We start from the raw sequence: 15,119 nt of genomic DNA on the forward strand, positions 1-15,119 counted from the left end.
GTGTGTCAGGGGAAATCCACCTGATCCCAACCAGAATATAAAAATGATAAAGCTTTACTATAATAAAGACAACACTGTAAAAACTTTGCTGTAGTTATGCAGCTGTTTGGTTGCCTGTAACTTACAGTTAGATTTAAATGTAGGTTATTTACTGGCAACAGTTTGTTTAAAGTTAAATGAACATTAAACATTAACAAGAAAATTAATCGTTACAGAATAAAACTATAAAATAACAGTCTCATGCAAAGCATTGGTTAGTATTTTTTTAAGGTAAGTGATTGCACGCAATTAAATGATCTAAATTTTGATATATGAATTTAGTGATCAACTGTCTGCATAATGGTAACCATTTAAAAACTCTTTCAAATACTAATATAACAACATAAGCCCCCTTTTTTCTTATCTTAATAAAAAATGCATAAAATAACCAATTTATTTTAATTTTTTAAACATAAAATTTATTTTGACATTTACTCTCATTATTCAGTCTCATGCAAAGTATGCTGGGAACTGGAAATCCCCACCTAGTTTTATAAAAATTGGTTTAATGCAACACAAATGATTCATGAAGTCCCAACTTAAATAAGTCAGATTCACATAGGTTGATTTGTAAGTGTGTATTAGTATGTAAATGTTATGCAACAGGTACAAATCCCAAAGTAAACAATGACGCAAGTTATCATCTCCAATGTAAATCTCTTTTCTTGGACTACAAACACACGGATTGTAGTCAACAGGGATGTATTATGTTGTATGTTGAACTTTGTTTGCAGTCATACATTTCAGGAATACAGGTTATACATTTCATTAGTACTTTTAAAAACATCAGTGTTTTCCTCTGGTTATTGAACTTGGTGTTAGAAACATGACAAGTTAAGTGAAACACACCACATGTGTGGTCCTGTTGATTGAGTTGATGAGTCAGTAACACATGCACAGCATCTCCAGACTCCAGAAAATACAGCAGGCCACTTCTTACAATCTAATTTGTTCAGTTTACCCACAGTGTTTTTCTCCTTTGATCAAAACAAGGAGATGTTAAGGATATGAAGACGTGCTGTGCAGTTAAAGAGTCTCTCCTGGGGTGGAAGATTAAAGCTCACTGTTTTTCAAGCCATGATACTGCCAATCAGCCGTTATGATAGCAGGATCTCTGCTTTAATTATCATTAAAGCTACCAGCAAAGAGAACCAAAATTAAATACTTTCAGAAATTTCGAGGAAAGATGACAGCGTAAAGATTACTGTGGAGATAAACCACTCTGGAGACCTTGAGTTCTGGCACAGTGTTATGGAGAAAATGTGTTATATTGTGTTGTTTATGATGCAGATTATTTCAAGGACTCTGTATTCAATTCAATTTTATTTATATAGCGCTTTTCACAATTGTTAATTGTTTCAAAGCAGCTTTACATTAATAGATGTAGGAAAAGCATAGAAAAGCGAGCGTAGTAATAACGTATACAGTAAAGTATTAAGTTAAGCCAATGGTGGCGGACTCTCCAGGGGACGAAAAAACCCCCTAGGAGAAAAACCCTCCTGGCTAGTCCAGGGGGAAAACTCCTAGGAGGAGAAAAAACCCTGAGAGAGATACATATAAATTTATATATATATATATATATATATATATATATATATATATATATATATATATATATATATATATATATATATATATATATATATATATATATATATATATATATATATAAACAATCGGTTCCAGACAGGCTAACTATTGCGGCATAAGTATATTTCATTTATATAATGTCTGAATGTAAATGTTTACAGTAACCAGTCAGTAAGGTGCAAGAAACAAATCTATATTCATTTACAGCCGAAGCATGCTGTTAAACAACAATTATTTTATTCATATCATATAATCAAGTGCTTTATTATGTTTATCAATATTAATGATTTGTTACGCGTGCTGGCAAAATAAGTTGGAATAAGCACATTTTCAAAAAAAATTATTTTGACATAATCTATAAAAAAAACAATGTATGATTTGTTGGAATCTGACAAAAATTACAAATCTACACATGTTTGAAGTTGATAGAGTCAGCAAAGTTAATTTTGAGAAATCCAGTTAAAGATTTTATATGGTAAAAAGCAAAATCTTGCATTGTTTTTTTGTCATGTTTTACCAAAGTAAATCTCTGCATCCACGATGTTATAATTATGTTTTAACCCCTGTATCGTGATTTATATCGTGACGTGAGATTCTTGCCGATACAGCCCTAATATTAACTGTATGTCTTTCAGGAAGCTTCTGGAGGACTGCACTTTTAAATTACAAGACAGTGACATTCTGATGTCACTATCTTAAAATATCACTGCAAAATGAGCAATTATAGTCTCATTGTGTTCGGCCCGTTGAGTTCAGAGTCTGTTCAGACGAAACGCTTTATCACAAGACAGCGGTTTTAATTAGCAATTCATTTTCTTTTAGAAGAACTGTCACACAATTATTATCCTTTTTATTTGTCTGGATGATAGCTCAATTATTTTTATAGCTCAGTGATGTTATGATATCTGTAAGTTCAGTCTCATTTCATTTCAATAATATCAGGATGAATTGTAGGTGGAGCTCAGATGGTTGTGTTCTCTCCTCAGCCGTTGGTTAAGATGTAGTTAGTGTAATAAAAACTCTCTGTTAAGAGTGCATTAAACAATTAGGCGTTGATTCCTGAAATGTTTTTGATGGACCTCTAATGAAGATTGTGTATTTAATCTTGACTGTTAAAATGAAATGATGTGTTTTAAATGTACCAGCAACACTCAAGCAGGCTGAAAGACACAATTAAAAATGAAAAAGATTTCAATTAATTACAGACATGCAAGGTTTAATTACTTATTTACTCTGGATATAAAAAGACACCCAACTTATGCATATTTAAAAAATCTGATAATTTACTCACCCCCACATTATCCAAGATGCTTATGTTTTTCTTTGTTCAGTCGAGAAGAAATGAAGTTTTTTGAGAAAAACATTTCAGGATTTTTCTCCATATAGTGGACTTTAGTGAACCTCAACAGTTTACAGTTTCAATGCAGCTTTAAAGGACTCACAACCGATACAAACAATCTAGTGAAACAATCATCATTTTCACCAAAAAACATAAAAATAAGTACTTTTAAACCACAACTTCTTGTCTTGCACTAGCTGTGTGACCTGCCAGCGCGTACAGAGGTGTATAAACTTGAGTATTTTAGTTACATTTTCCAAGCATTTGTGCTTTATCAGAGTGTTTGTCTTCGGAAAAAATTTACTTTTCTTTATACTAAAAAATGTTCACTACATTCTAAAGCATAGAATCATACTGTGTATTCATTATATATTGCATATTAAAATTGATTTAATTACATAAAAAATTTTGTACTTTTACTTTCTTGAGTAAAAGTACATTTTTTTACTTAAGTAAAAGTAAAAAATTACTAGATGTTTAATGTACTTAAATATTAAATATAAACCAAAAACTTGAAAGAATGAAATGTAGTGGAGTAAAAATTATGATAATATGTTTTGGAATGTATGTTTTCCAAAGAAAAATACTAATAAAATACGTAAACGTGAAAATTTACTTTTATGTAAAAAGTAAAAATACTTAAGTACTTTACAACTCTGCTTACGTATTATGTACGTAACACATATGCAAACTGTTTTTTTTTTTGCAATAAAATTGATTGCACGCCCCATGTTAGTACTTCCTGTCACTGTTTAAGTATTGTCAAACGAACTATCACGGTAGTCACATCAATATTTTCTTACACAACTTTTATGGTAAACCCTTATTTAACTGGGTAAAAAATCTCACCGTGTGGTTCGCATGTAATTGTTCATTACAATTGTTCTTCTGTTCACTTAGGAGAACTTTGCTGAAAAATCACTGTGACTTTTAATGGATTTGCCAACAAACTGCTATTCCTGAGGCCGGGATTAAGCAGAATGAAGTATTATAAGTATTTGATAAACATATACAGTAATACACTGAGAGCATGCAGTTAATATACTGTTGGGCCCTATGATTTCTGTGATGTGGAAAATGTGGACAGAATCATGGAATCCAAGCATAAAAATGGAAATTACTGTACAACATGGAGGACATTTTTAAAACCCATTTTAACTCTTTTTTTTTAAATGCTAGTTTTATTAATCAAACAAATTAAACGAATGACAGAAATATGCGGAAACATTTTCCTTTTGTGTAAAGAAAAGTACGTCCGTTTCTCATTATGCATTGCAAACAATGACAAGCGTTGCCTCATCAGAGAGCAAGCAGGTTTTCATCAAAGCCCGGAAAACAGCAGACTAAAGGTTATATATACTTTCTTACCACGTCCACCTTGCTTGCACACGTCTGCACAACGTAACGGTCTTCACATCTATTTACCAGCATGTATTGCTCGTTTATGTTCCTCAGACATGAGGGCTCACATCTGAAGCGCGGATACAGGAGCATCGGCAGTTAACACACACGTGATCACTAAACTTAAGTTTTCTTTCTTGTTTAGGGTGAATATAAACAGCTGGATGTTTAACAGTATATTGAAGCAGTGCAGTCTTAAAGCTGTCTTGGGTCTTAAAGTGACGATGCTGCTTTCTGTGTCAGAAATGTTCATTAATTAAGGAAAACACAGAATTTGGGAAAAAATAACACTGATTTCATAGGGTCCTATTAATATCATTATCTCACTTTTGATGGAGGTGGTTTAGCTGATTTTGCATCTGATAAACATAAAATAATCAGTAGATGTGTTTCTCTAAACTTTTCAGAGGACCATAAGCTTCAGGCATAATGTGTTTCAGGTTAAGGTTGGATACAGCATGTGTTGATAGAGAGATTAAGAACAACGGTACATGGGTTAAGTCATTTGTTGAGGAAAATAAGATACAGTAATGTACAGAAGACTCAGGGTGTACTCGCATTAGACACATTTGCCTTAAATCATCCTCCCTCCCCACTCCCCCCCACAGAGGACTACACCTTTTTCTCAGTAATGGTGTGACTTTTCACACAAATGCTTTCAAACCCTCAAATGACCATGTGTGAAGTAAAGTGTTTTCTGTGAAGTTATAGAAAAAAATGTATCCTTACAGGAATAACAAGGCTGAAAGATTGAGTTCATACGGGCGAGGTGGACCAAAACCAGACAGAACATTCTGTCTGACCGAGACAAGAATTTATAAACGCTCTGTAAGACAAATTGACATGCACTTTATTGCTGGCAAGGCTCGGAAAAAACTCTTTAACACATCTTATTGGCTAAACGAGATCTTTTTCTCTCAGAGAGCTGCACTGGCAAAAATAAAGTCTATGAAAGCATTCATCATCAGCATTCAGCAGAGAGAAGCGTCCGAGGAAATATATCCAATTAGATCACACACATCGATTTCTGCCCTGTGTTTGTAACATGCTCGCAGGCTGAGGATTTTACCTATAGCACAACATAACAGGCCAATCTGATTAGTGAGGTCTGACAGTGAAATTAAATCACAAAGGTAAACCATGAAGTAGCATGAGCTCAGTTATGAACAGATCAAAAGATTACATGTAACTCACACATTTATACTCTTTCCCAGGGTGCTTATTGCAAATCTCTGACATTCTGGGGTCATAATGATAATTGTTAGATTACGAAGTGTAAATAACCAAATATTGCATATTTATCATCAATTTTTAAACCATTAAACTCTCAGAAATCTATGCCCTTGTTTTACAGTTTTTTTCGATTGCTAAACGCCAGTGGGCACAACTGGAGTCACATGTGCAAAACTCTAACTACAGTCTGCACAGCAGCAGTTCATGTGGACCAAACTCTAGTTCGTTTTTCATTGCTTGAACACAGTTTTCAAAACTTTACACACTTATTCCATGACTTTAACCACAACCTGCACAACACTGTGGATTTACAGCACTTTGTTCAAATGCTAACACACTGCTGTCAAAACTGTGAATCACACATTCAAAACACATTTGATTTCAGCCTTGTGCCTTTTAAACACTGCTGATTGCAATTTCATATAAATATAAATTCCAATTTCATATATATATTTCATTTATATATAATATTACCTTTCATGTACTTTAAGTTTCTACCTTTTTTCTCATTACTGTAATTCCGTAAATTACTACAGACAACTGAAGCAAACTGCTAATTTTCATTTACCCTAAAAAATTATGATGTTCTAAAAAAAATATTGTGATAAATCAATAAATAAATCATTCTTTAAAGAAAACATTACTTGGTGTGACATCACTGAAATTGTTAAAACTGTAAAGATATAAAGTTAGTATTTTGTGTATTGGTGTTTGATGTTAGTGTTTTTCCTCTCAGTGTGTTGTGAGTGACAGTGTGTGTTATCTCAGTGAGGGTTGTGTTTAGTGTTTGGCTGCACGGAGCTGTTTTGAGCCATGTTAAGAGTTGTGCTCAGGTGACTTTTGGTAGTGCAGACTGTAGTTAGAGTTTTGCACATGTAGCTCCAGTTGTGCCCACTGTCGTTTAGCAATCGAAAAAAACTGTAATAGTCCTCACAATGATATTCATAAAAAACATTTCTTTTATTTCAGTGATATCACTACATTATTTTGGCAAGGTGTTAATGATCAGTCTAACTGCTGTAAACATATAAACACTGCGTTGACCTTTCCTCTGTGTGTAATGCTGTGTGATTAGACTGTTGGAGGATTACGCCAATGGTGTGCATTTATAGACCTTTTGTGTGTTTGCAAACAGAGATGACGTTTTTTTGTGGGTGAAGACCAACTGGTGGCAGAAAGTGTCAGCTCTGCAATAGTGGTGTGAAGTGTTTTAGTGTTAAACTGTGATTTTTATTGATCTGGTGTTCTGTAGAAGTCTGTTTCCCCTATATTTCTCTTTAGTGTAATGATTCTTAGCATAAAAGTTTAATGGCTTGGCTACTGATATGTGTGCATGTATGTAATGTATATGTATTGTTCTTTATTGGTAAATCAATTATTTTTACAGTATGAATCGCTAAAGTACATATAAGAGCAATACTGTCATGTATTCTATATAATATAATTTATTAAATATCTATTATTTTCCTGTTTTCTGTTAATTCTTTCTTATATGTATAGCCTACGTGTTTGCTTTAAAACTATTATAAAACTATTATGTTTACATACAAATTAATTTGTATGGGCCTGTTTATATATTAATAACAATTTACATTGTGTGTGTGTGTGTGTGTGTGTGTGTGTGTGTGTGTGTGTGTGTGTGCTATATTTATATATTTATTAAGTATAATTTTAGAACAAACAGGAAAAAGACATAAGCTAAAAAGAAGTAATAGAAAACTGAAAAATTATGAAATATTTAGTAAATGGTAATATAATTGATGATATGAACTCATTCAAATCTTTAATCTTTCTAAATAAATTATAAACATAATGTGATGAAAGCGCTATAAGAAACACTTAGACTTTGACAGAACACCGGACATCTTCTCTAAAAGATTTCCAAATTATTTCATCACTCCAGTCTGTCCGTTTAAGGGCTTATTGCAACCATAAACACCTACGTTTATCTTCAAATGGTGTCTTCAACGATGGTATTTTATAAAAATAAAGGTCATCTTTTTTTGGCATTCCTATTCTGACACTCAACAGCACAACAGGACATTTTCTAGTGAGTTATATTGTTTGTTTCACTCGTGTCTAATGCATTTCCACTGTTTTTCTGCCACCACATTGCGTGCGCAGCTTGCAGTGACCTAACTGTGACGTCTACTCGCAAAAGGTCTATTGGCTGGGTGCATATCAGCTTATAAACAAACAATTGGATGCCAGTCTCATTAATATACGGATCAGCATTCATGAGGTTATTTGCATTGACTATTTATGGTTAAAAATGGGCGTGTACAGGGTTGGATATGTGTCTGATTCACGTACTACACTTGCAGTTGATCTGTAATGTGCTGTGACATTGCTCTCAGGTGTGCTTACTCATGGTTTTATAAGTCTGAATATTTTTGGGCATACGTCATTTTTGGCTTTTGTGTGCACATATACTTTTAGTCATGATCCCACGCACAGTCAGTTTTATAAATGAGACCCCTGGTCTTTAGATGAGTTCCCTCCAATGGGATTTCTCAAATGAAAATTGTATGTCTGATCATCCAGATCATCATTATTAATATGCTTGCTTAGCAAACACTCCAAACACTACAGCCATCTCAGAATTTATTTAGCTTCATAATAAGAGTTAAATGATTGTTTGCTGATATTTGGATTGTAAGTGCTGTGGTTTAGCTGATATCGCGGGCAACAGTATTGATTTTTGTAGATAATTGTGCACATCACCACTGTAAGCATTTCAAACAATTATGGGATGCAGCTGGTGGTGTTTCTGTATTCAGCAATAACAAATAATACTGGCGAAATCTCTGTAAATCTAAATCAGCTTTCACACAGAATCTCACATGTCCAGTTTACTCTGGTAAGCACAACACTAAATCCAGCAGCAGTCGGCGTGTGTCGGGTTGGGTTCTGGTCCAGCCCGTGGCGTGGTGCACACGTGCGGTTGTGTTTACTGCGTGTGCTTGTAGCAGCGAGACATGTGCACACTGCTCCTAATTCACAATGGCTTCATTGTCTTGCTGTAAGCGGGGTATTACAGCACAGCCTGTGATCCGTATACAAATGAGATCCTGCTAATTTGACTTTGGCCATCAGAATGATGAGAGCTGATTCATACACTGTTAGATTTTTCTGACTGATGTTGTGAGGTTGGGTGAGATTTGAACAACATCCAATCCTGCATATGTGACCTAAGGAGAATGCAGCTTTCCGAAACGGCCACTGTCTCCTGATATCAGCATAAAGTTGAGTTTGTGGCAAAACCTTTTAAAGTGCAACGTGCATGCATTATATTCAGTCTTTTACTGTGTGCGCTTTTTTGTTTGGGTTTCCAATAATATTAGTCGGAGATGTGTTGTGATTGGCTGTTGATCTATGTCAGATGTGAAGAGTCTCAGAAGACTCAACTCTCACTCGGAGTTTACACGATTTAATGTCTGCATGTTATTGCTCAAGAATAACAGTGGCTGTACCATTTCAATTGTAAAGAATTAGACAAATATTAAAGATTTAAATGGTATGCATTTTGCTCAATCTAAAGTAAAAGTAAAGATAGCATCCGTGAGACGAGTCCGCTAGTGCCCTCTGCAGGCATTTTTTATAATACATAATGCAGGTTTTTATAGGCTACATATTAAAGGGGACATTTCACAAGACATTTTTTAAGATGTCTAATAAATCTTTGGTGTCCCCAGACTCAGAGTACACATGTAAAGTTTTAGCTCAAAATACCCCACAGATCATTTATATAATGTGCCGTTTTTGGGTGTGTCCTTTAAAATGCACATGAGCTGATCTCTGCACTAAATGTCAGTGCTGTGGTTGGATAGTGCAGATTAATGGGCGGTGTTATTATAATAAGATCTCCTTCTGACATCACAGGGGGAGCCAAATTTCAATGACTTATTTTTTACATGCTTGCAGAGAATGGTTTACCAAAACTAAGTTACTGGGTTGATCTTTTTTCAAATTTTCTAAGTTGATAGAAGCACTGGAGACCCAATTATAGCACCTAAACATGAAAAAAGTCAGATTTTCATGATATGTCCTCTTTAATGTAATGTGTTAACATAATTTTTATGTTATTTTAAAGGTTATTTCCCATTCATATATTTGATCATTGAGGATTTCTTAAAAAGTATAAAAATCTCATCTCTTCTCGTCTCGTGAAGTACTGTCACACCCCTAGTCATTATAGTTCAGATTTTTACTTGCCCTGAAAACATTTTTGCTTTCAACAAATTCAAAATGTATGTTTTATCCAAACAGCAGAAAGTCTTTGTGAAGATCTCAAGGGTATCCGAATGCTTTTGTCAGGTTGTTTGGCGAGCACTCTGCTTGTCTTGGGTTTAGCGCTGGACGTTCATCATTTATTTGTGTTTCAGGATTTATCAGCACTTACTCATCACACATTACTTGGAACCTCATATCTCTGTGATCTTATCAGTGAGGAGTATGATTTCTACAGTCTCACGGGAGGGAAAATTATTTGGGTTTTTTCCCCGCCGCTGTGAATGTTTTCCAGTCATTGTAGATTCCGCAGCAATCGCTTTCTGAACCTCTTTGCACAATAACAATCAATCAAATAAATTTGTCTCTGGGAATAAGTTCAACTTGTCTATTTTTTGACAGCTCTGCCTTTAACAGTAAATAATATGGCATAAGAAGTAATCAAAATACCCATTGTAATTCTGAGTCCATGGTGCAAGTGGAATGGAGACTATATTATCTTTCCCTTTGATATAAGATAGAAGCAGCATGGCGTCTGTACGCAGCTCAGCAGGCGAATGCCGCTGTTTGGTGAAGAAAGATTGCAAAAACGCTGCTGCTGTGGCGATGACCTCATCCTCCGACCCACCCTCCTGCTGAGAGATGTGATCAGAATATAGGGGACAACTGGCCTCGGCAGCCAGAGGAACTGTGTCATTCGGAGAGACGCCCCTCCTTCTGTGCCTGAAGGCTAAATGCATGAAAGCTCTTGTTCCACTGACAGTCCAGCAGACTGATGATGAAGGTCATGAAAGTTTATTAAGCAACAGGTTCAAATGTTTCCAATGATTAATGTCTCCTGACACTGAACCGAGTCCCATGGGAATAAGGGCTGCACGAAATATCGGAAATGATCAGTGTTGTGATATCAGCGTATGCAATCTCCATATCTCGGAGAGTTGCGATAACTTTAAATTATTTTACGTGTGTGTTGCATGCTTAGATTATCCAAATTAAACCAATCAGAAGGGGCCTTACTAAATACGCACAAAGTAGGTCTTATACTGTTAAACTACTGGTTAGACCGCAGCCCCAAAAGTGAACCTAGCGGCAGAGAGAGGAAAATAAATATGGCAGGAGTAGAGACGAGCAGGGAAAACTACAGCGACAAACTTGTGCCTAAAAAGAACGTTACTTCTGAAATTTTAAGTCTTACATTTTAAGTCTGAATTAGATTTAACTACATCAGAAGAATGTTACCATTTAATTTCAGTATGATAATTCCATATCTAAATTATTAAAACAAATAGCATTTCTTTAGGGAAACAATATATTGCAAAAAATGCGCAGAACCCAACAAATATTGAATATTTTCTCAATACCTTGCAGCCCTAATGTGAATGTTGTTCATGTTATATTAAGAAGCATACACAGAGATTCACACAGCATGGAGGTGAGGGGTTACTGACATTTACATCATTTGTAAAGTAGAGTAAATATTCAGCAGGATGTATTGTGGATATTTTCAGCTCTGATGCCTTCAGGGACAGATAAGGGCTGCATCCACAGTGGGGCGTTTGTCGCTAGAGAGCCCACGACCCCCCAATACCCCCCTCCCCCGCGCAACAAGTGCATCACTGCGCGCACATTCAATATTTAATACTGCGAGTAAATGTTTTGCGCTTTGGGTATACGCAAGTCATTTATAAACAGCGGGATGATTAATGACCTCCCTCCCATTGCACGTTTGTTTGTAAGGATAACTGAGATGTTTGGGTCCGACAAAACGCAAATAATATCCAATATATCTACGTGAAATATTTGATTTCACAGTTTTAGATAAGCAGATAGCGCAGGATTCAAACCGTCTATCGGTTGCATGTATGAAGAGCCCGAAGGGTTAGAGGAGGAGTTTTATTTTCTTGTGTCCCGCCCATCTGTAGTTTGGCCAATCAAGTGTTTCTGCGCCCTGCTGTAACCGAACACACATTCGCACCGACATCCGTTAGGTTCACATCCACACACAAACCGAAAGCCCACGATGAGCGGCTCTCCTTCATCTCTCGTGCGCTAGAATGACGGAGCGTGACGCGGGTGTTTCTCTGGCTCTGTGTTTATCTGAAGGGACTGACACCAGACTCTGCTGCTTCGGCTTTTACTGGAAACTTCTGCAAACATCTCTGACGGACACATTCGTGGACTGATATTGATTTCTGGTTGTGTTACAATAAGAGCTGCGGGCGCGCACGGCTGTTATATCTGTTATCTTAAAGTGTCAGTGGAGAGCATGCGTTCATCACGCATGTGTGTTAGAATGAAAACATAAACCCGGACTCTGTGTGTGGTGTTTTCTGTGTCTCCGGCTGCGCAGTTCACATTTATTGAGCGTAGTGCGGAGAGAGACGTTTGGAGACTCCAGTGAGATCAGCTGTGAGCGCAGATGTGAATGAAAGTCCAGTGAAGAAACAGGAATAACCAACTGTACTGTAGACATGCTGCAGATAGAAATGATGGTGTTCGTGGGTGTCATTCTGTGGATGTGTGTGTTTAGTCAAGAGCCCAGCTCGAAGGTGATGGCTGATCGATACGCGGTCTACTGGAACCGAACCAACCCGAGGTGAGTGAGTGGACCTGCGGCTTTATGTGCACGGCTGTTGTGCGGAGAAAGCACTGCACTATAGTTTCACTTTGCGTTTAACAACAAGTGTTTTAAAAAAACAACAAAAAATGAATATAGTTAATAAAGCAGAACAGTTGTGAGATATTGAAATATAATAAAGCAGTAAGATGTTGGACTGCAGTGATAAAACGACACATTTTAGGAGCTAACCTGTTTCCCGTTTATAGTGTTGCTAAAGTGCGCGCGAATTGACACTTCTCTTAATTATTATTTATATATAGTGCGTCATATAAAGAATGATATTTAATCCAGTTTATTTATGTTTATCTGTTCATAAAAGTGTCAGTAAGAGATCAAACACCATCATGATTCAAATAAACAGCACGAATGTTTAATGAAGACTTTATTTATAACACTCATCGCGGGTAAAACTGAGGTATTAAAAGTTTGTGGTTTCGGGTCATCGCGCTGCTGAACGCACGAGTTTATATTTGGGTTAAACGTTATTACAGCTGATTCATTCATTTGGTTTTCTGTTTCATTTCTGAGTTAAAATCCTGTCTTAAGCTGTGGCGATTTTCCCCAATAAAATTATTAAGATAAATGTTTACATTTTCACTCATGAAAGTCGCCACACAGTTCTAAAATGATCTGAAAACATTTTCCGACAGACAAACTATAAATTAATCAACGTAACTAAAGCCTTGGATAGACAATGAAACCATGTATTAACATTTATAATCTATATATTAACATTTTTAAAAAATATAAGTGTTTTTATTCAGACATTATGACAACGTAAAGATGATTCTTCTGATTTTAAAGGGTTGAACAATGAAGGGTCAAATGCGCGCGGCCTGTGTCACACAGAACAATGAACAGAAATAATGAAGAAAATACATTTGCAAAATCCAAAGTTATAATAAAATATTTAAGAGAGATATACAGAGTGGTGTGGGTTAGGATTTTAATGTCATTTACGTACAAACTTATTTCTTATATTTTGTTTATGCGTTGTGAACGATACAGTACTTCTTGTCTAAAGTCAGTTCTGAAGTGAAAGACAAAACCTGTTATTTTTTCTCTTAACAAACTCTTAATTTGAAATTTATCTGCAACTTTAATTCTTCTCTGTTGAGTTTAAAGTTGATGTTGTATATAAACCTGCACTGAATAAATCCATGAACGTGCCTTTAGTCTCTTTTGTGTTTAGAAAGCAATTTATTTATGTGACACTCGCTTTAAACAAAAATGCAAAGTCAGCTTTAATCAGATAGCCTATATACACACTTTCATTTGGACATGTTTATATTAAACCAGCTGACTGTGGTTTAAATATAAAAAGAGTAAGTTGTCTTTTATTAACAGTGTAATATCCAGCAGCACAGATCATTTCCACTGTATTACCTCGAGCTCCGGCCTGCTCCAATGGTTTTCATGGTTTTTTCCTGAGTTTGCTTTGAGAAAGAAGAAAGATTGATAGTAAGAAATATTTTGTGTCTGCTTACTCATCTTGATTTGTAGTAATCATTTTGAAAAATGAGAGATTATTGATATTAACACATAGACCATGAAGTTCACTTTAGTGAAATTGATTCGTCTGTCTTGTGAGTTCCTCGTATTAATAAACAAGGACAAATAAAAATATAAATTCAGTACTTTTTCAGGTCTCTCTCAGATGAGTTCTGACCATATTGTAGGAGACTCACAAATGTATGAATGAGGTAAAGTGTCAGGATCTGTCTGTATGTCCGCTCCTCTCTTCCAGTCTGGTTGTTAATTGCTTAATTTCCCCTTCATTCCCACCGCACCTTTGGCTCTTCTAAAGGGCCGTAATGAGAAATCTGCAGTGTTTGGCATGCTGAAGAGTTCCTTCCCCTTTAGCTGTGGCTTTCTTTATGTCTTAGTGCCATGCTGAGCAGAGAAAATGAATGAATACAATTAGTTATTTCAGGATCTTCCTTCTGACTGTGTGGGTCGTATGTTGGAGATCCCGGGCACAGGGGTCACGCAGTCTCCAAGCGGAAACCCCACAAATATTCAGCTGTAACACGATAGTTGCTCGTGAAAATGTTCCATGATGAACCGATGAGAAATGTGTTCCTATTCATCGTACCGTTGTGTTTATGTATGGGATGTCTGTGATTGTATTTACAACCAAACTTCCTCGACAATACAACCATGTTTAATATGCACTTAAAATAATGACAATCTTTTATGTGAACACCTTAGATAGAATTGAAAAAAAAAAATGGGCCAAAGGAAGACAATCTTAAAATAAACATGCTATAAATATCTTTCTTCAGCTATTTTATTGGGTTAAATTAAATTTTAAGAGAGCAGTTCTCACCGTTTTTCAATCGAATGGAATGTAACATTTCTGCCGCCAACTTTCCACAACCTGTATTCACCGTCCTCTGTGTCCTCTTACTGGCTATTGTATTACTTTGATGTCAGATCTCTGGGATTGTTGAATATGTTATCCATGAGAAATATATAACACAGAAGAGTCCATGGCGACCAGTTCCTCATGCATCTGGTGTTACTTCAGTTAAATATGACAACAGAACCTCTTATTCTTCTCGCTTAAACAGATTCAGACTGACTGGACTAGTTTTGACGCTGGCTATTTTACTCTTCTAGTATGCTAAAACTATCCCGTGATATGTAAAACGTGCTGTGCTTTTT

General features: G+C 35.8%; 1 protein-coding gene across 2 annotated transcripts in view; it reads left to right on the forward strand.

Annotated features, from left to right (window-relative positions):
- Positions 1-11,812: 11,812 nt before the first annotated feature.
- The window catches only part of efna5b (ephrin-A5b), a 92,939-nt gene continuing 89,632 nt past the window's right edge, over positions 11,813-15,119 (forward strand). For both annotated transcript variants that reach the window (XM_065248095.2, XM_065248097.2), the window contains exon 1: positions 11,813-12,428. In XM_065248095.2, coding sequence (XP_065104167.1) covers positions 12,304-12,428 — 125 coding nt within the window. In that variant the 5' untranslated portion in view covers positions 11,813-12,303. The remainder of the gene's footprint in view (positions 12,429-15,119) is intronic.

Source organism: Paramisgurnus dabryanus, chromosome 11 (assembly GCF_030506205.2).
Source record: "Paramisgurnus dabryanus chromosome 11, PD_genome_1.1, whole genome shotgun sequence".
Taxonomy (NCBI): domain Eukaryota; kingdom Metazoa; phylum Chordata; class Actinopteri; order Cypriniformes; family Cobitidae; genus Paramisgurnus; species Paramisgurnus dabryanus.